Source organism: Amyelois transitella, chromosome 14, assembly GCF_032362555.1.
Source record: "Amyelois transitella isolate CPQ chromosome 14, ilAmyTran1.1, whole genome shotgun sequence".
Classification (NCBI taxonomy): Eukaryota; Metazoa; Arthropoda; class Insecta; order Lepidoptera; family Pyralidae; genus Amyelois; species Amyelois transitella.
Window position 1 is genome coordinate 8,203,025 of NC_083517.1, and position 22,634 is coordinate 8,225,658.

Consider the following 22,634-nt stretch of genomic DNA (forward strand, 5'->3'; position numbering starts at 1 on the left):
CGGTGGAGTGTCGACGACTGATAACTGGCTGTTTATTTACAAAACACCGCTTTTTCCGCTCAAAGAGATCCAATTTTTTCCCGACAGAACCCGGGTACGCGTATTGTGCTCCTTTGGAAGGCACGGAGGCGTAAAAACCCTGTTGTTTAGAGCACTGTAAATGTTAATTCGTTTACCCTAGAGCTTTGAGTGAATCCACGCATTCAATCCATAATTCATTTACGACATAGATATTCATCATGTGCCTATTTTGAATCAGTGTGACGTTGAAACATTCGTGAATATAATCACGTCTTTTTCCGTTACTGGCTAGACAGAGCCAACAGTCCTGAAGAGACTGAAAGGCCACGCTTAATTATAGTGAAATTACGATTCAGATACTGACAGATTGCTAGCCCATCGCATAAAAGATGACGTCCCAATCTTGACGTTTAAAAAAGATAAATTAATAAAATATTAACATTTTCTACTCAAAGAACAGTTGAAGAGTCTTATAACATTTAAAAAACATTACGCACATAGTACTTCATTGAGTCCGGAGTGCCCTTAAAATAATTAGCGGGGTCTGCTGCCGCTAAAAATATCCAGAAAAGCATAAGGCCTAGGACATAACATTTTACAGGCAGTTATACACTGAAAATTTATGCGAGCTTCTTTAATATTACCTTTCCTGAATTACGTAAATGTAAAGGTCACTGCACACTCAATTATTGAATGGATTTCGCTTATGAATATTGGGATACCGATACCAAGTTCACATAGTTCAGTGCGCGTTATCAACTTAGGCTTGTATAATTTTAAATGATTACTATTGTTGTAACTTGTATCGTAATGAAATATTGATTGGTTGAAGTGAAAGATAACGTAGATTGGTTTTTACTTTCAAACATATCTTCAAAAAGATAGCTCTATTAATTAATTGTCAATGCTTTATTAATACTTTCAAAAGAATAACCCTTAAAGAGTTTCATCTAAAAACTAATTAACCAGGACGACTCATAAAAGAAACTTCCCATCTCACGGGGTAAGTTTTAAAAGAAATCCTACATTATAACACACTACATTAAACCCGAATGGGCTCTCCAGTAATGTACGTATATTTCTTGTGTAAAAACTTGACATACAAAGTTAGTACCTACTCTATGATTGTGCAGGAGCGGATTTCACCGGAGGGCTCTTTACCAGGGCCGGAGTTTGCTCTTGTTATTGTATGCAAATTACGCCGACTGTTCCTAAACGGGCAATTCGGGGATTCCAGTTTTTATGCAAACAATCCTAAGTTATTCGGGGGAGCCTTTGCATGGAGCCGCACACAGAGGCAATGGATGCACCGCCTTGTTGGTCGCTCGAAATATGCAGGGTACAGAGAATAGAATAGAATAGATTTATTTTCAAAATTGGGTACAAGGTATCACTTATTGACGTCACATCACTTAAATCTTATTATAACTACTACCGCTTCCAAAGCGCATGTGTAGAAGAAGCGGGGGAATAAACTAGACTGCAGCATTTTCATTCGACGTCAATATACAAATATAGATCTCTTAAATCTAAATCATGGACGAATGGACATTGTCTACATTAAAGAACATGAATGAATGTAGAGATAGATGTCGTAGGGATAAATTGTATAGTGATGTACCTACAATGAGATATTCAGTTACTGCGAGTATACATACACTGTATTAGTGTCAATTCGATACGATACGAAGTTCTGATATGTAAATGAGAAAATGATGCAAATTTGTGATGGTATGACAATTTTAATACAGGCAGACAAGGAAGTGATACTTAAACTTGTTTAAAAAAATACTAGAAAATCAGCGAGTTTTGTAGTTTGACAAAATCTAAAACATATCACGTTTTATAATTTACTAGCTGCGCCCTGGTGCTTCGTCCCCTGGAATTTCGAGATTCTAAAAAGTCAATCGAGTTACTTTCGCAGGGATATCATTTTGCGTGTGTATAATTTGTAAAGGGCGTTATATCTGTACGTTACTCTTATTTTGACCGTGGTTTTAGCATTTGACGGCGGAGTGCCGCTGCTCCTCGGAACTAAGTGCGCTTAGCGACAAAGGTGGGCCATTTTTAACCCCACAGCGTTTGTTGAGCTCGGATTCCTTTTTGAGGTTGTTTCCAAATTGTATATTTAAGCTGCAACTTTTATATTTTCCGTCTGGGTTTTGAATAATCTGATTTGATTTAATTTTATACTATGTAAAGCAGATATTTAACACTTGCCAATCAAAGCGAATACGAATCACCTTGTGACAATAATGAGAAATGTGTATGTAAGTTATTTTTTAAATCTTATTTCATAGTATATTTGGAGGAAATTCTAAATATGTTATTTTAAAAATATAATTAAAAAGTATGGAGTGTATTTAGAGTAAAGTAGCAAAAAAGGTGTAATTTCTCTTGTTAAAATTATTTATTTAACTACAAGATTTCGGAGCCAACGTTATTATTTTATTGTAACTTTGTAAATTGTACAAAAATCTTTAGTACAAAATAAACCAACCTTCGAAACCCCACTCGGCGTACCTCTAAAACAATAAGCCACCAACAGAGACGTTACTCTTTGTTTACTTAGTTATCAATAAGTTAAATACCAGAGGTAATACCGCCGGTCACGTACTGAACTCGCAAGTTACGTGACTATGTTTTCGTGTAACGCCTCGCCTGGCCGCTCGCCAGCACCCACCTTGATTAAATCAGAACCAACAAACAAACATAAAGCGAAAATTGTAAGGGTGTAGAAGGATAACGTATAAGGTTTAGTTCGCAAAGTGTTGGACGCCAAGCTGCACTGCACACATACTTCCTAATAGAGCGTCTCGAAATATTAAATGGATAATGTTATACTACAAAAAAGGTACCTATATATATTTGCGAGTGAAGTAAAAAAAAAATGGGACAAATAACATTTAATGCATGAAAAACTGATTTGTTGATTGATAAATTGTCTGCTTTGAAGTTCAAAGATTGAGGGAGTTAGTGAAACATAGTTGGTAATCTGCTGGGAAAGAATGTGAGTGGACAATAATAATATAAAGTACACAAATTAGTTTAAAATGCCACTGTCATCAGTTAATTGCTGACTAAACCGTCACTTTCATGGGTAATACCATTTGACTGACAAATTTTTGTGTGCAAAATATTCTTGTTAAACCTCCTTTGTATAATTTGTATATTCTATACCCTAATTATTTTTTGCAAAGATATTCCAATAGATTCACTACTTTAGGGAATTTCATTATTTACATATGCTTCATTTGACAAAGTTTATAATGTTGACCTTCCCTCCCAAATAATTGAAGAGGCTTCATGGTTTATTTAGTCTTAAGATATATGCGTTCGTATCAAACGTGATTTTCCCAATTCAGTATCATATTGAAAGGCGCGATATGGGCTCCAAAGAGGTGAGTATCGGAACTATCGCCCGGAAGAAGATGACGTACGTATGTATGTAACAAGAATAGGATATGAATCGACGTAAATGTAACTTTGTCAAAGACTTAAAGGCAATTAAAGAAATAATTACGTTCAGAGTAAAAAAAGTCTGAATCATGATTATTGGTAGAACCCCGCCCACTTTCCAAAACGCCACGGGAAAAAACGCCACATAGATAATGAATATGAATTTGATAGCAATTCATAACGCGCCTAAAGATTTCATTATAAAAGTAGATTTATTTCCATAGTCTCCGAAGACAATCTCCAAGGCGACGTTCTGCATTCGAAATCGACGCGCGACGCCCGCGCCGGTCCCGATAGATCGGTTCGTACTAACGAGTGAATAATTACACAATGATCCCTATTACAAATGCAAAAATGGGGGTTCCTGATGCATACGTAATGGCTGCCGGAAGATGGTGCAAGTCATGAGATGATAGCTATTTTGGTTTTCGAATTGAATTGACATCGTGATAAAAATTTGTTTATTTTTTTATCGCTTTACAAAGTTTGAATATTTTCTTTTTAGACTTTAAACTTAAAATTTGCTGATTAATGTTTTTGTCACAATACAAAAACAAAAATTAAGACAATTTATTTTTAATTTAACTTATTTGGCTCACAAGATCATGTTGTAACCTTCATTCATATATTATTACCAAATAATAGTTAGTGACATTGTTAGGATATCTTAGCCAACAAAAGGACTCCTTTTATAGTTCCACCACGTCTAGCTATTTTTTAAAACATACAAATCATAGGAACAAAAAAATCGCCAATTTATTATAACCTGGGCCACGAGTCTTCTTTGCGAACGGCGGCTTCGGCAAACATCCCGGCGGTAATGACTGGACAAACACCACATCTGCATACGGCCTCTGTCGGGACTCTGCGACCCGCTACGACCCACCTCGACCCACAACCCACAAGCCACCCACCCTTCCAGTTTTAGCGAATTCATTAACCACTTTACATAGACAAAAAGGATTTTTTTTAAATCCGTTCCTGTTTTATTTAAATGAAAATATATACGAAATTTAAAATTTTCTCCCGAGATAGAGGGACTATTACGAGTACTTAAATGTCTGATAGAACCGAGAATAAAAGTTAAATTTTGAAAAACCAATCGCAGTTCCAAAAAAAAAATCACGAAATCAAACTACAGCAAAATAAATGTGTTAAATATTATTTTGTATCTATAAGCACACAGAAGTTTCAAACATTGATCTTTAAATACAATCGATTAAATGTAATATCTCTGTTATATTACATTGTAAAGTCTTCCTTGTCCAAGGTCGGTTCTATTTTCACCCTTTATTGGGTCAGACTGGTGATGAAAGTGGGACGCCCAGGTTTACCTATGTTTGTGGTCTTTTATGACTCAACCCCGAAGTTTACGGCCGCCCTAATCGCCTTTTCCGACTCATAAAAATACAAGGAATGATTTACTAAATAATATAAAACATCCGAGATTCGAATATAGTTTTGCAATTGAAATATAATTTTCACCTAATTTAATTATATAATGTACTCGATTTTGCAAAATGGAGTTTCTACCTTCATCATTTGTGTAGTAATTACTTTGTTAGGCTCAGTCGCTTATAAATGAAAATTAGATTTTTAGATTATTGTAACTAATAGCAATGTCTACTGCTTAATGATAAAGTTGTGATCTGTATGTGTGTTACTCTATCAACTCTTCATATAATTGTGGCTTTTGAAAACCTAAGCTTTGTTTATAAAAAAAGTTAAAAGAACTAGAAACTACCTGTAAAAATGCTCATAATATTTTTAAATAATTGTAATTTTTATTTCCATTTTTTTTTCTGTAGACCAAATCAAACTTACAAAGTATAAGGTAAGCATCAAACCATTGAGAATTAGGTCCTTAAAAAAGAAACTCGTCTAATAATAACTTAAAAATATTACTATATCATCATAATAATCATATAAAATATTTTACTGCACGTATTACTCTATAAAGTCCCAAACCATGATCCGATAGAGAGCATAAAACAATCATAACCCAAATCCAAACTTCGGATTACAGAGCAAAGAACCGGAGCAGCATTAAAGCAACTTTAATTTGTCTGTTTGCCCGGATCAATCTCAAAAACTATTGAAGCAATCACGACGCGCCGAAAGTTTGTCGAGTGTTCCGGGACATGATCCCAGTTTCACAGCACATCGATATTGGCACAGAGCAACGAACGAGACTCTTTGGAGGCTCACTGCTCTGTGCACATCTCAGACGATTCAAAGTTGAGCCTCTCCGCTCCGCCGGCTCAGTAAATGTACCCGACTGTACTTTGACAACTTTACCAACAGCTATTAATAAGAGCGATTGAAATTATTGATACATTTATTTGTTTTCCGAATTGTTTTGCGAAGTTTTCATTGTGACTGTACTTTGTGAGATTATTATCGGCGATAAGATATTAGGGAACACATAAATATATGATAGCTCTTTTCCAGACGGGTAGGCAGAGATTATAAAGTATTTCAACTTGCCACGATCCTTGCGTCACGATCTTTTTGGGCTCCTCATACATCTCTTTTTATAGAAAATGTTTGTAAAGAATCGTCCTAATCTTAATATATATATTCGTTCATATTGGGAGAAATAAGTTTAGATGATATCAGTTTTCTATTAAAAAGGCTGAATCATTCTACGTAACGTAACGTATTCTACTGATATACAAAAAAAATATTAACGTTATCATCTCATTATAGCAACTTTAGTTGGCAGAAGTTAAATAACGCTGATCACATACGAAGCTGAAAAATGGGCAGTAAAGGAGATTGGCCCGGATATGAGAATCTCGTATCATGAAGATGATGGCCACATACTTGAATGAATTCGCTTATTTTTCCTACACAATTTTGCAGATATTTAGATGTATAGTTAAAAAAGCAGTCATATTGATGCGAAGAGTAAGTTCATTTTACTGATATTGATACAATTTTGTGTAACCATAACTTTCTCTTTGTATATCACCTAGTTTATTGACTAAAGAAAAAGCACTGAATTTCAGACCATCGTTTGTGTATATACGGGACAAAGTTATGAGATCAAATTTTTTAATTCAATACGAGTAGCTCGTATGGGATCAGAATAAGGAAATGAATATCTAATTGTTTTGTATGTATTACCTGATTTTATATCAAGTCTGCCTTGTTTGACTGTATTTAATGCTAGATAATGAATGAACAGTATACATTAATGTTGAGAATGTATTATATACGAACTAGTACTAAACAATTCCTAATGACACTCGATACGTTAATTAACTCAAAATCTTAACCGGCATGTTGCAAATGTTGAGATGTCTTCATTAAATATATTCATGCACAGACAGATGTGAAGTTTGATAACTTATTAAACTTATTTCTTACTAGCATATACGCGCGGTTTCGTTACCATGGGAATTTCTAGAAACAAAATAGTCTACGTAACTCTTGAAGGTCTTTCCTGTCTCCGTCTCTTATATCTTTAGTTCAGTAGTTATTGAGTTTATTTACAACAATAATAACATAAATAATTTATAATGCTAGTATGGTTGTAGATACTCTCTAATTTTCCCAGGGATTAAATTTGTTTTTCTTTAGTGCCTATATTTGTAAACAACAAAGTGATGACAAATAATGCATGTCTATAACAACAATTTCAACCAAATATTCAATAAAATTGTGCGGTAATGTTTCAAATCAAAGTACCCTCCGACTTAAAATTTTAGTTACCTACTTCGTTATTTTAATAGTGTGTAATTATCATAAAATTACTTACCCCATGTTGGTAATAAAATCAATAATTCTACAATGAAAGCAAATTATAAACCTACATATACCCCCTACCTTGATACCTACCTATTAAAGTTAACTATATTTGTCAATCATCTCAGCTTTGTGCTGACCATTTTCATATTTGATAATATGTTGATATTTTTGACAATTCTTATGCAAAATTATCGTTAATACTTGATTTAGTTCTTTTTTCATTCACTTTTAATAAAACAAATCAACAATACGTAACATACAATACAAAACCTGTCCATATTCCCACATTGGTTTCGTGCATTTTGTTTTCAAAATATAAGTTAGCAGCCTGATTTTTTCTTAACCATTATCAAAACCGAATTAAATTGAAAACGGCTTATTCAGACAGGCAATCGGAGACCCAACTAGAGCAGACAGCCATTGTTACCTCGGTAATCGGGTAGAAAGTATATTAACATAAAATAACAAAGCTAATTAGTGCCGACTGAACAGTGGGTTTGCATAACATTAGCCCGCGCCTTCTCCTATTAATTGAGAGGAATTCAATAGGTAGATCCAAATAAGGATTATATGGAATTGTCAATGTATAAGATAACAGAAAAAAAAACTTGTTAACGGAGGAATTATAGGTGAGAAAAGGTAATAAGCGCAAATCAAAATTAGTTTTTATTGTGCTAACTTAACAATGCTTTTTCAATCAAAAGAATTGGGATACTACCATTTTTTTTCATTTCAGGCCTTTACATTTTTGGAATATGGTATCTCTCAATTTTTTTTCGAGTTTTAAGTTGCCTTTTCCGCCAATGAACAACATATAACGGTATAAATACAAAATCAATAAACATGAAACCGTCCGATTTTAACCGAACACGCGCCAAACTCCATCACGTGTTTATTGATGTAAATTACCAACTAAACACTAAGCTCACACGAAGTTCAGCGACTCCCGGTAAACTTGTTCCCACCTACCGGGAATAGAGTGTATGTACCTACTCGGGAATAACAATATGTACCCGGGAATAGCGTCGATGTGGCCGTGATGTGCTAAATTATCATGTGTGTAGTCGACATATTGAAAACCAAATTATTCTATAACATCCGCAGATGACGCAGAGCCGTATTTAGGTCGACAAGTGAGGGAGATTTATTAATCTTAATTAAAAGCGAAATATTAAATTACTTTTTTTCAAACGTACGCAATAGTTATTAACACATGTTTGCCTTTTTAAGAGCCTCTTATAGGACAATTAGGACAAGATAACACATGATAATTTTGGAAAGCATTTAAGTCGCATTTTCTTATCTGAAAAATCTGAAAATTGTCTTCACTCTGTTCTCTCGATATAGCCCGCTACAGTTGCTACAACCAAAATTATAGTGCTTTATTTCTAAACGATTTCATTAAATGATGATTCAATTTCAATGATAAAAACACTAAACTGACAAGAACTTCAGGAGCGCCCCAGGAAACTTGTTCCCGACCTACCGGGACCAACGTCTATGTGCCCCTGATGTGCCAAATTATCATGTGTATAGTCGACGACGGCCCGCGCGGCGCCTTATTGAAAACATTTACATATCCATGTTCTATCAGATCTACGGCGATGATGCGGGGCCGTACTCAGGCCGACAAGCGAAGGACGCTTTAGATATTGAAAAAGAAAGTATTTTTAATAATCGAAAAATTAATTTTGAAGGATCGCTTTTGGATAGAACCTCAATTAAGTAATTTTTGTCTGTTAGGCCACGAATCAATAAAAACGTCGACATTTTTTTTGATGATAGTATTGATAATAGTCAAACCCATTTCCCAAACATTCTTTCCTACCTAACTTCTCAAAAGCTTCCTACCTACGTCCCTGCCGAAGACGTCTCAATATTGTCAAAGATGGCTATGAAAACCGAAAACGATTTACAGCTGCCTTAAGGTAATGACGGAATATTCTCCATCGAGTTTTATAAGACTTTCATAAGATTTCCGAACGTTTGGCAAATTGTATTACAGGGCTCTATAAGATTTTCCAGACGCTGCGATGTACGCTGCCTTCATAACTTCGCTAGAACAATAGCTTCCAGATAGGTTCTTGAAGTGTATTACCTGATTATATTTACAGTAAAAGAGCGCTGAAGATCGGGGACGGGTAGCGGAAAATGTCAATTATCTTCATATACTACTTCAAGTTTGGATCGCTGAATTTCGTGCCTTTGAAGATGTGGGATTTTTTCTTTGCTTTGGTTAATTTGTATTTTAAAAGTATTTTGAAATGTCAAAAGGATGAGATAGAATGATCCAATCCAATTCTGTTAAGTGCAGATTAAATTTGTGGGCTTGATCTTGGCGTCGTTATGTAAGATTTTTTTTTATTTGTCTTATTAGGTTTAAATAAAGGACTAAACTGAACATAAATCTGGCGAGTATATATAAAATATATATCATGTAACTGCTATGGCTCTAAGTAATCCCTAAAATATTACTGTATAATCAGAAAACGAAAAAGAATCACTTATAAATCTTTCGGGCGTATTTAATATGCGATAGTGAAATTAGTCTTAGTTTAAAAAATCCAGAATACGTACATTAGTACGTCTATATCCTTTGTGGGGCAAACAAAGCCAACAGCCTTGAACAGACCAGAAGGCCACGCACACGTAATCGAATGGAGATTCAAGTAGTGACAGGTTGCTATTCCATCGCCTACAAGAAGAATCAATGCGAAAGAGATGGAGTGGTCCTATTCTATAGTGCCGGAAACCGTACGGCAAAAATACACAATATCTGCTTAAACCATTGAAAATGGGTGTGACAATATACATAACATAAAATGATACTATAATACTTGTATCTTTATACATTCTCTCGAGACTATCCCAGCATAGCGTCTCTATTTTGCTGATCATACCCATATATTCTAATTTCTATAACATTACATAAAACATTTGATATGCAAAACATATTACGTGAAAGCAGTAAAGCGGTCGTAGCATCTCGTAACGTTTCGTAGCACTCGTAGCGTTTCGTAGCACTCGAAGAGTTTCTTAGCATCACCATATTATTTACTTTGATTAAATGAGAAAAGGGTTTGCGGTGTGTATGAGATCTTGTAAACGTGCGAAAATAACTGTAAATACCTACTTTGTTATAGTGATATATGTTTTTATAAACAGTATTGCGAAGGTGATATAGTTTTTTTTGTCGCTCAATTTACGTTTCACAGTATTTATGGTACGAGTACAAGGTACCAATTTGATAACTTTGGTGAAAAATGTCGCATAATTTTCGATTTTCACCCTCAATTCTGAAGTCCTAAAAAGCCAATACTATGATACAACCGTACAAAAGCACCATTTACAAAAGTTAAACTCAAATAAAAAAAAAGTAGAACAAAACAGATATTCCCCGCGCCAATTTTACCGCTCGTTGGGCGTACTTTAGAACAATATTATATTAAATTCCCGTAAGATGCCGACACGATATGGAAGTTGTAACTTAAGAAGACTATCAAGAGACAGTTGAGTGTAATTACGGGTAAAGTTTTGAGACGGCAGCCGTCAGCGCGCCGGTTGGTCGCGGGCGGCTGCGATTCCACGCAACTTCGCGTTTTACAACCCTTTAATCTTGTTATGTGCCAGTTCATAGGGAGGCACTTTGTGATTAGTGCCACTGATGCGTGAGAGAAGTTGTGGGTGAAAAAAAATCGGTAGACATAATTTTTATAAATTCAAATTTTGAGAAAAAATAATGGATAATTGGGAGGCTTAAAAGCGCTGCTTGATCGCGGTGTCTCTTCGTTACTCCTCGTTTTATAACCCTTTAATCTTATGTGCCAGTTTATAGGGAGACTCCCTTTGTGATTAGTGCCACTGTAGCGTGATAGTAGTTGTAAAAGAAAAAAATATTCGGGATATATTTTTTACAAACTCCCATTTTACATAGAAATAAATTACAATGTTAAGGTACAATTAGTATGTATGTATAATTTCACATTACACGAAACTTATTATATAGCTTAATGATTAGTAATAAAATGGTTTAGTTGATCGATTATCGATAGAAATATTTTTAATAGGACGTGTGGAACTTTTGTTTTGCCTTCTTTGAAGGTTCTGCAAACGTTATTGTGTAAACTGTAGTTCATATTATTTAACCTTTTCACAGCAAACATAAATATCATTAAAAGCACTTATGGCAGACACCAAACTTTAGATTAACCAATAAAAATGTGATTATGAATTTTTTTATCAAGAGGGAACATTATTAAATTAGATCGAAAAAACTTCACTTAAGCTAAAAAATAAAAATTTCTTTAGAATTTCTCTAAAACACTCTGTAAATTCTAGTTTGCTTAAAGAAAATACGTTCCTTCACATATGTTTAAGTGAGTGGAGCACAGTGGCACCTGCGCAAAGTATACGGCTTCGATTCCCATCGGGCTGCCGGAGCGAACCTATTTTTGTAAAAAATGTTTTGTGTTTGTGAGATATTGTACTCCTTATGTAATACGAGTACTACTCAGTATGGTATTGAGCGTCTAAGGAGAGATGATTTTTCAGTAGGAATAGTACAGTTTCTGGACTGCAAAATGTATTACATATAATGCTTTCTTAAATAACAACGTTCAAGAAGTTGTTTATTTTGTTAATGCACACAAAAGCACGAGATTTTGGTTCTTCACTTTCTATATAAATATTTACAAAGGTTCTAATTTTTATGGATATTCCGGAATAAAAAGTAGAAATCCATTTTGGAATTTATTTTCATAGTAGGTAATTATAAGGCAACATTTTGTCACTCGTCAATTGTGTAATGATTGAAAAAATCACATGAGACAAATATTTATACGCATTTATTAAAAAGATAAAAAGAAGAATGCACTTTCATGTCTTTTAACTGACTTCAGAAAAGGCTGTTTTTACTCTTTATTTGTAAACAGAGAAGACGCACGGCTAACCAGCAATCTCTACATTCGCCCATAAACTCACATTTCCCTCGACATGGCTCGTATTACTATATAATCCAGTGTCGCCGTCCGTCCATTCGTCATTGTTAAGGGGAGACGAATTTGCCTATATAACCGAGATTTCGTGTTGGCTTAAGAGGGAATGGCAAATACAAACATGCTCCCTTGGTTTTGTTCAAAATGAAATTTTAATCAAACAAAATGAATTAGTTAATAGTACATAATTTTAACGTTATTTCTCCTATATGTCATAGAAATCAGAATAATAAGATTACTCTAGTCGCACCAGATTTAGGTAAGACAGTGACAGGTAATGTTCAAGATGGAAAAAAGGTAAAAATAATTGTACAATTGTACCTATTCAGCAATAACATTGCCGTCAACTTAAAAGTCATTGTTCCTTCGGTCCATTTAAAGTACTATCGCAAACAATTTTGTACGAAATGATCAAGGTATGATGTACCTTGTAACCTGTGTTTAATTTCTGATTTTCTTTTTCTTTTGGTGCGATAAATAGTTTATCTATATATATATATTGGCTTCAGTCTTGACACCTCGTCATTCAAACGGCCTTAACAAACAATGAGCACCCAGCAAATTCGACGAACCGCTCCGACTATACATATACGCGTATTCCATGTATTTAATAACACTCATAAGCCCGTAATTCTCCAGTCTACGAAATCGTCTCGACACACATCACAGCATGATTACGAGGGGCAAACGCTGATTCCTAAACAAATATGGCGCCTTATCACGCCGTCTTCATTTTAAAATGGGTGGGTTCATTTTAATAAGGGTCGTTCCACACTGTTTGTGCCGCCGCGGAGAATCTCTTAATTTCGCTCGCCTCGTCCATAAGCTCTGTAAATAGTGCGCAGCGCCCTCTAACGGTGTTCATCGTCAGGGCTCGAGGCAGGAGCGACGGGCGTGTTTGCATTGAAACTAATTAATTGTATAGCTTAAGAATTAATTTTCTTTTGGTCTCATCGACAAGTGTATTATTTTTTTTTGACAACAGCATCTTGTGTTATTTAATGCCCAGAGTCTGTTTTTTATATAAAAAAAAGTACAGAAGAATTTTTTTTTACTAAGTATTTTGTTCTTGCTTGACGCTTTAAATATCACGATGAACTAATAAACTTCTCTCGGTTGGAACTCCTTCCAGTCCAGTTACCCATTAATTGTAAGCATTTTCTCCATAAGTGAGGCTTCCTTACCTCAGTAAGTTTTGAAATTCCTGTGGTTGAGGAGTTCCGGTCACCAGCTAGTTAATAATAAATTTCTAGTCAAACAGATAATGACAAGTATCTAACTAATTAATAGACAGTAATTTGTTTCTAACATTTAATTAGTTTCCAATTGTTTAATAGAGGCGAAGTTACCAAATCAACAAGAAAAACAAAGTTTGAGACTTCGATTATTAATTTGGAATTGAGCTGTAAGTTGCGGTAGACATTTTTAGAACTAAAATTTGGTGTCTTAAAGATTGGGTTATGAAGATCAAAGCAGAAACGCAAGTGCGATCTTACGACCGAGTTATATCACGATTATTGGTTAATTTTAACTGCATTGGATATATAACTGCAAGGTAAGGGAAGGTAATACATATAGATTTTTAAGTATTAAGTAGAGTGCCATGCCGTGTGGTTGCCGGCGCCAATAAAAAAAGAATAAGACTAGGTACTCTATCTCGCTTCTTCTTTTCTCGGATTCTTCTTTAAGGTGATGGACTAGTAACCTGTCACTATGTGAATGTCAAACAAAGTCCTCACGCAGACGTGATTATACGTTTATATTAAGTAGAGCGACACTTTTCACATGAATTGGCCAATGAGCTCTTGTCACAGAGATTTCTTTATAATTTTTATAATTTCTTTATAACTTAAAATCACATCATGAAATGTATGAAATGCAAGAAACGACAGACCTAATCGTATTACATAATATCATTACTTTAATATTATTACTCATCTCAAACTTCAAAACAACGCTTGCGTGCGGAAGACTCTGTGAGTGCACCTCAAGGAATTAGTTCTTTATTTATCGTTATGTCGCCATTATCTCCTCCCCAGTTCTCAACACTTGCGCCATGCATAACGACCTTTATAACTGGTTCCCGGAGGATGTGTATTTGTCATTTAATACAGGCTTATTGCCTCGTCTCGCCTTGGGACGGACGCAACCCGGCCGCGTTAGAAGGCCTGCTACCAACCTACGCTTGTTTATGTCGGATGAAAACATAAAATACCTGGGTTATACTGTATACCCCGCTTTATTGCAAGCGATGTGAATTGGACGAGTATAAAGTTGGGAATGTCATAATTTGTCGAGTCAGTTCACGGTTATTGGTAACGACTGGTTTATTTTATGAAGTCGTAAGACTGAATACATAACAAGAATATATCTGTACGGTGTGTGTTTGACAGAGTTCCGATAGGTTTTCCGAACTTCCACGTAGCATACATAATAATTTCATGTTTTAACACAGTAAGAAGAATTCAAAACTGCAATTGCCTATTTAGGAACCTATTTAGCTTGGGCAGATATATAATGCTTTGTTAACGTGATTATGAAGTTATTTTCTCAAGTTGTAAATAAAATCTAGTTCCAGTGTGTATGATGTTGTACGGCTCTGATAAATCCATCCAATGTAAGATCATATGGGCAGTTGATGGTTGCCTACCCATAAAAAATGACATTTTATCATATAGTAGGTCTTAAAAGGGCACAATCTTTCATTACACTAAACGATGTTTCACTTACATTTTTGAATAGCAAAAATTGAACGCGGTCCATGAAAATATTCTCTTAAAACATTATAAATAAATAAAACCCTACCGTCGCCGCGGGCTGGGAACAGAACACTTGAAAATTCCTAATAAGACCCGCAAAAGGCTTCACGGGCCCCAATTATCAAAAATAACAACCGGAGCTGTGCGCCTCAGCCTCTTTACCTGTCTTTGCTCTGTTTATACGTTTTACATTTCCTTTTAAGAGTTTGACTGTCGTTCTGTGAGGATGGAGCTCTGTGGGTCCTTTTTAAAAACAGAAATATACTGCTAAAAGAGGAAATTATTTATTCACACGATTTTGGATAGAAAAACAACAAAAGACAAGGACCGATCTTTAAATTGAATTGAAAATAGTTTTATATAAATTTAAAATGCTTTTGCATCAATTGCTATATATCAATTATGAATACAGTTCTTGGATTATCTCACTGTAAAATGCATTTCGTTTTACTTATTGAAACGTGCAAATGCAAAACTCTTTACAACCTGGGAGTCTTCATTTATAAAAAGTATTGTATAATAACCAATGGCTGATAACAATAAGGCGTTAGGAAAGTGCTTCAAAAAGGAAGTAATTTAGAAACAGCTAACAATAAAAAAATAGAAATTTTGCTGAAGTTAAAAATAGGTATCCCGAGGAAAAGAAAGTTAATATTCTCTGTGATATTTTTAATTAAAACTTGGAGATTATGTCATCAAACAATAGAATTACAACGTCCCTTCTGACGACTTTCGATTTATTAAGATTGGTTTTTCTTTTCGGGTTAATATAAAAATACTGTGTGTACCTTTTAAAATTAGTGCAATTGTATTGGTAATACAACCATATTTTTAAGCTTTCTACCTGTAATTTGAGGCTAGCTTTAACCATGTACAATGTACATCACTCGCAGGTTCTTTCATGTGAATATTGAAAAGATATCATACAAAATGTAAACTTCCACTTCAAATCGATTACGTTAAATTTTCAAACAAGCCTAAATCCTACAAATATGATATTATGTATGAAATATAAATAGAATTGAATACTAAATCTCAACCAATATTATAAATGCGAAAGTAGGTTTTTTGTTTGTTTTTGTGTCTTCGAGGTTATTTACTAAACAAATCTTCTTTAAATTTTGCTTTTAATTAATAAGGAGTCTGAACAAAGAAGATTAGCGCATGTAGATGGCGCTAAATTCACGCGGGAGAAGTTGCGGGTTAAAGCTTGTATTTCATAAAATCAAGCTTAATATTAAAAAAAACAAATCTTTATCGATAAAAAAATGTCGCTAACTAATTTGGAGCTATATAGTTCTGTCCTTTTTTATTTATCGAGAGGAGACAGATAAAACCGATAGATATCTCGTTGTGAATTTATTGTGTGACGCAAGGCACCTATCTTTTATGCCGGGGGTCAGCCCAAGCGTAGGGTCCGACAAAAGAAAAGATAAGAGGAATGTAGAACTCTTCCGATTCGGTGCAATTTGAATTATTTATGTTTCTGCAACCGCCATTATAGATGTAACGATGCGAGATGATAGCGAGAGGTCACAAATAAAACTTCTCGTAATGCATACTTATCGCTGATTCTGTTATCTTTTGCACTTTTGTGGAGTCCGCTAAGAATAGCACGTAAGTAACACCTTATACGCCATGAACAGTTTCTAGAAAGGCTTTTGTACAGTATAACAATAAAAATATGATAGATATGAAATTTGTGTAGGTTTGATTAAATGCTATTCCCCTTTGTTTTTAAGCATGATCGCTATGCCCCTCTAGTTTGCTATAAAGTATCGTTGGAGATCACTTATACTGTATTTACACATGTGTTTTCTTAAACTCAGTCAAATCACCTCCTTTATCAATTAAAAAACTTGTATTGTTTAATTAAATCAAGTCCGTTCCAAAAATAAACCTCTTAAAAGTTAAACAATAGGCCGTATTTATAACAATTGACGTATTAAATAGTATTAATTAATCAAACAATAGGGCGACTAAATCCGTCACAACTCAATCAATATTTTAAACAATAACACGAGAGCGGCGAGCAAAAAGGTCATTAGAGGGACAAAATCCGTAGGGCGGGGGCTGACGGGGCTTTGTGCCGGCACTGAAAGGAATCGGCACCGGGCGCTGCTGCCGAAATTCCGTGACAAAACGGACCTGACTCTCAATTGGCTAAGTAAAGTTTTCCTAACATATATTGTATTGATTGAGAGTATTCTACATACATTAGTTAGCGACATTTTTATAAACAGGTATTTGTTGTTTCAATATCTGGCTTGATTTTATGAAATTCTTCTAGCTTTTATAGCTTCGCTCGCGTGAAATTAGCGCCACCTAAACGCGCAAATTTAGCGCCGCCACCAACAAAGCAATATAGGTTTATCGTAAGAAAACACCGTAACGAAAATCTGCTCGGAGTATGAAGTAACACATTTATTTTTGAATAAAAACTTCTTAAATCACTGAGAAAAAAAACTGTAGGACCAGTTTAATAAGAGCTATTTCTTTAAAATAAAATAAAAGTGGTTTGTCAAAAAAAATTTTTACTTAGCCAATTTCGTGACAAAGCGGACCTGACTCAATTCCGTGACAACTCGGACTAGTTTACACTTGATTACGGAGTAAGCTTCACTGAATTGGAGATCATCCTATCGGAGATAAGTGAGGCACCCTTAATTTTTTGCACGACTCCCTGTAAGTGTACGTGTCTTAATTTGTTTGGGTTTGACTGTGTGTTCATTTTCCTCACCCAAAAGAACGAGTTATAGAAGTCAACCTTTTTATTACATTATATTTTGTCTTTTGTCTGAGCGAACAACTAGAAAAGTTAGCTAAGTATATAGTTTTTTTGGTTGTAATTCGTATAAACATATGTACAATTACTCCATGTAGAGAAAATCTCGTGAATTCATCCAGTTGACGGCAAAAACTGCCTGATTTTGCGGTATTTTAGAGTGGTACTTTTATTAATTGACTTAGAAAATGATTTCCTAAACCCGACTAAGAGTATTTCCAGGTAGTCAACAAAAAGCTTTCATTGCGATTATTTTCAATAGGATATCTGATTTAACGATAGTATTCAAACGAACTTGAACGACTAAGTATTCAAGCTACCACTATTACTAAGTAAACAGCGTGGCTTTGCTTTTATTTGGCGTCCTGAGAAACCGTTCCGACTTTGCATTTCTTATAAATGTCTATTCGTGCGCAGAGGAGATTTTATACCTGGAATTAAATGCGACAAGCATTTGCATGAAGAATATCGAAGGTACTCGGCCATTATCATAACAGAACGGGCCGAGTGGCTTCCTTTTAGTTTGGTCCGTGGGCCGCGATTACACTGAATTAACTTTTATTAGAATGAATAAAGAGGATTTTAGGAGAATTGAGATTAGGCTTGGTGAGCTAACCGGGATGGAGATTATATTGAGACAGTGTATTTTTTACCGATAGAGTTAAATAATTTATTAAAGAAATTTAATTTGTGGTTTGACGTCTAGTTAGAGCTTCGTCAAATTATTATTTAATTTGAAAAATGTTCAATGTTACCAAAAAATCGAACATACATTCGTATGTACATCTTGAAAATAGAAATAATGTTTGTTTGGTATACTTAGAAAAACAATGAAAAATAAAAACAAAATAACCTCTATAATATATTCTGATCCAAAATAGCATAAGTATAATTTATTAGTGAATCATTTACCGATGATTTTCCTCAATATAACGTACCATCATCTTGTTCTATACATATACTCGTAATCTTTATCAATTCCTGTACCATAAGTGGCACATAAAGTACCAGACGCGCGGATCATTTCTCCTTTCAGCCAAATAACAGTGAATGGATTTTCGCTGAACCCAGAAAATGAGTATCAGCGGATTTCCGCAACACGCCGATGTAAGCCTACGCTCCGGACCCACTAATTAAAAAGTTAAGCGTCTGCGCTGGACAGGTGATTTTAGTACTTTTGTCGACTGAATTCGGGCTAACAGCTTTTCGGAGCATGCATTTTTGAAGACAAAACCGTTCGGGTATAATGGACTTAAGTGTACTTACGAGGATTAAACTAGGAAGTTAACTGTCACAAAGGGTTTTAATAAGCTGTTGCTAACGACTGGTTATATGTAGATCCGAGCATGTGTTTCATGCGATAAGAGAAAGAAGGTTTCTAAAGATATTGTGCTTATTAATATTTGAATCGGTAAGGGTGTGCTGTAACGGACAGCTAGCTCAGTCAAGCTATACGACTCTTGGTCGAATTGGAATTCGATATTTACGCTTTTAAATGAATTAAGTAAACATTAATAATAACAAAGGCATGACAAATTAAAAGAAAAAATGTTTTCTTAGAGAGTAAAGTAAGACGAGACTAGAATGTAAAATTTATCGAAATAGCATCATGTTGCACAAGTAGAAACTATCAGTAGAAATCTCAAAAACAAAAAAGGTTTCAATACCTTACGGCATAATTAGAGACCTATACACGTGAACTCTTTAGACGAAATTGCATTATATAAAAACAAAAAGATACTAAACCGTAAGTCTCTCTTTACAAAAAGGTATCTAATTACTGCCTCTTATCTTGCTAAGAAGATTGAGTGATATTCTTTACGTGAAACGCTGCAGATTCTGCTTACACGGTCGATATAAGCCTACGTTATTGAACCACTAATTAAAAAGTTGGGCGTCTGGCCCAGACCGTCAATTCCCATACTTTTTGTTTCCGATCAGCGTGGGAGTCGATAGCACCTGGGGCTACAAGATTGACCAAAAGACACTTGCAAACCGTCGCTTGTTATGAAAAAGTTGGCATGTTTCGTAAATGCTAACTTTTGAACAAATTAAAAATGAGCCGTTGTTTTTGTTTGCTTAGATTGAATATGGTTGACGTTGGACTACGTTTAGGTTTGGGATAATTTATAAGAAATCTGTTTTTTTATATGACATTAATTTCAAATAATTTATAATGACATAATGCACTTGTTTACATAATAACCCTATTCTTTGACGATTACTATTGAAATAAACGAAATGTATCAAAATAATTATTGTCAATCGATGCAAGTAATGACAAATATTAGATTAAACCTCACACGTAAGCAACCAAACAAAAATCATACACGTAATAGGACTCTCGATTCGCAAGACGTGTTAATACATCGATCGCTTCATTTGAGCGTTCGGCAAACATTTACGAAGCTATCGACACGGGCGCGGCGATGTATCGCGATTGTTTTACTATCGCTCTTAAAATATTTGCTGGCACACACAAACACTTCGCCAGCGATGTCCCGTCACCCACTCCAATGATGGATGCGTTTAATCAGCGGTTAACAACGTTTTATTGATGAATTCCAGTGTTTTTGTGTTTTATTTTCGGCTGTAGTTGTTTTGATTTTTATGGACGATTTTATAGTTATAGATATATTTTTTTTTAAAGGCAGTACTGTCGGTTACAAATATTCTTTAGAGTTAGTGCCTATCTGACATTGTTCTTTAATATTAATCTTAATCTAATCTAAAACCTAATCTAACTTATCTGCTTCGCATTGTAGCTACTAATAAATATATGATTATAATAATATAAACCTAATAAAAAAACAACTATAATATGCTTTTTATAATTTTTTTATTCACAACATTTCAGAGTGAAAGACTTAAAAATTTAAAAATGTTTGCTGATAATAAAATTTTATGACAGGCCATTATTCTTTTATAGGGTTAAGATAAATCTGAATATGTGTAAAATCTACGTTGTAAGACTAGACGTTCCCCCTAAACCCTGTATAAATTTAAAATCGGAATGGGAATGGAACCCGGGTAAACATTGTCATAAACTTGCGATTGTCATTTGTTTGCCGTAAATTCGTACACTTCTCTAGTGAACATAGACGGAGGTTATTGCGGGATATTGATACGAGTACGTATAAAATGTTAACATGAAATAATTTATCTCATATCATCATCATATGGGTATAGCTTGATACATACATACATAAAATCATGCCTTTTCCCGAAGGCTTGGAAAGATACTACATCTTTCCACTTCTCACGATCTCTGCATCTCTCTTCTCTCTTTCGCCTCGTCCACATATATTACTGATATAAGCTCGCCGATTTAGATAAATCTTGACTTGACCTTTCGTCAGGACGTCCCCGGCTACTATTTTACACTCAATACAAACTTTTTAAAACATTTTAATCGCAACAATTATTCTTAATCAAAAAACTGTTGTTGATCTATCTAGTTTTTACCTAATTTTATTCACTAACTATTATCTCTGTTACGTCTATACCCTACCCTGCAAGGGATATATACCTGACTATATTTGTGTATGTGTGTTTATTCGCCGAATTACTTCCCTTATCACGTGAGCCAATCGTGATCACATAGTTGGGTGGTGAGTGGTGACATTACATTCTGAACATGCAAGTGGAAGCCGATGAGTTCTAACTATTCTATCATCGTACACATAGATACGCAAATAACTCAATGGTACGCCGACAACGGTCGGGCATGGTGCAAGTCTAAATTTTTGCTTATAAAAAGCCTATTGTATTTCGACTATTATGTGAATCAGATTAAGGGTTATTTTACAATGAATAAGTGATGCTCTGAATGTATCATGGGACCCTTTAATACAAATAATATTAAGAAGTAAGATAACTTCTTTTTGTAATTAGAACAATAAATTACAGGAAAAATATAGCAAAGGAAAATGATAAATGAAATTGATTGTTGACTGAATGATTATTGAATTATTGATGAAAAATTGCATAAAGGGATATGTATAGCTTTTAATAACTATAAGATATACATTTTGCATTCAAATGTTTTTGCTTTAGTAATATCAAATACTTGACATACTTTATCGTAGTGAGCAAGTTGGTCGAGTATGCAGCTACCCATTAAAGATAAGGAAGCAAAACTTTTGTACCATTGTTTCTTGAATTCAACATTCCCATCTATAAACACAAATTGGCTAATAATTAAATAAGAAATGCAGGAATATTGCTAACATTTTCGTTCAAAATAATCGTTGTATTATCCGCTTGATGCTATGGCTTGGACGCGAGATAATTTATAAGGTAGCGTGCTTACCGGCATAGTTTGACTTCCGTGCAGGCTCGTGATCGCTGCTTGCGCCTCCTGGTGTGAACTGAACTTTACGAACGCACAGCCTGGAACAAACATATCACATGTTAGATTACGTTCTTCATCGGCTCATATGTTTTGCATTAATATGAGTATTTTTTTTTATTTATACGTTCTTATGTTTTTAACTAGGTTTTACCTGTGTGTATAGTACTCTATGTCCTTCTCCGTATTCGACAAATGCAAAAAATTATGAAGATCGGTTTAGTGGTTAACAAATGAAAGACAGAAAATAATAAATTCACTTTCAAATTTAAAATATTAGTATGGATTAGGTAGTTGCCTCTATTGGTTGTTGCAGGAGTACACGGTCAGCTGCCAAAAAGTTAGTTGGGTAAACATCAATTTATCAAATTACCTACATATTAGTATTACATCATTACTTAAGTTGAGTGGGCATAAGAACACAGTCACTATTACTAGCATAAAGAATTTACTACAACGAAGATGAATTTACGTGCAGAGATATATTTAATATATCAGTTGTTTATCTCAGA

The 22,634-nt window shown here is 34.6% G+C and overlaps 1 protein-coding gene across 1 annotated transcript in view; it reads right to left on the reverse strand.

Moving 5' to 3' along the window:
- Positions 1-22,634, reverse strand: part of LOC106132378 (CUGBP Elav-like family member 4) — a 467,880-nt gene that overhangs the window by 29,615 nt on the left and 415,631 nt on the right. The window contains exon 4 of the mRNA XM_060947645.1: positions 22,084-22,163. Coding sequence (XP_060803628.1) covers positions 22,084-22,163 — 80 coding nt within the window. The remainder of the gene's footprint in view (positions 1-22,083; positions 22,164-22,634) is intronic.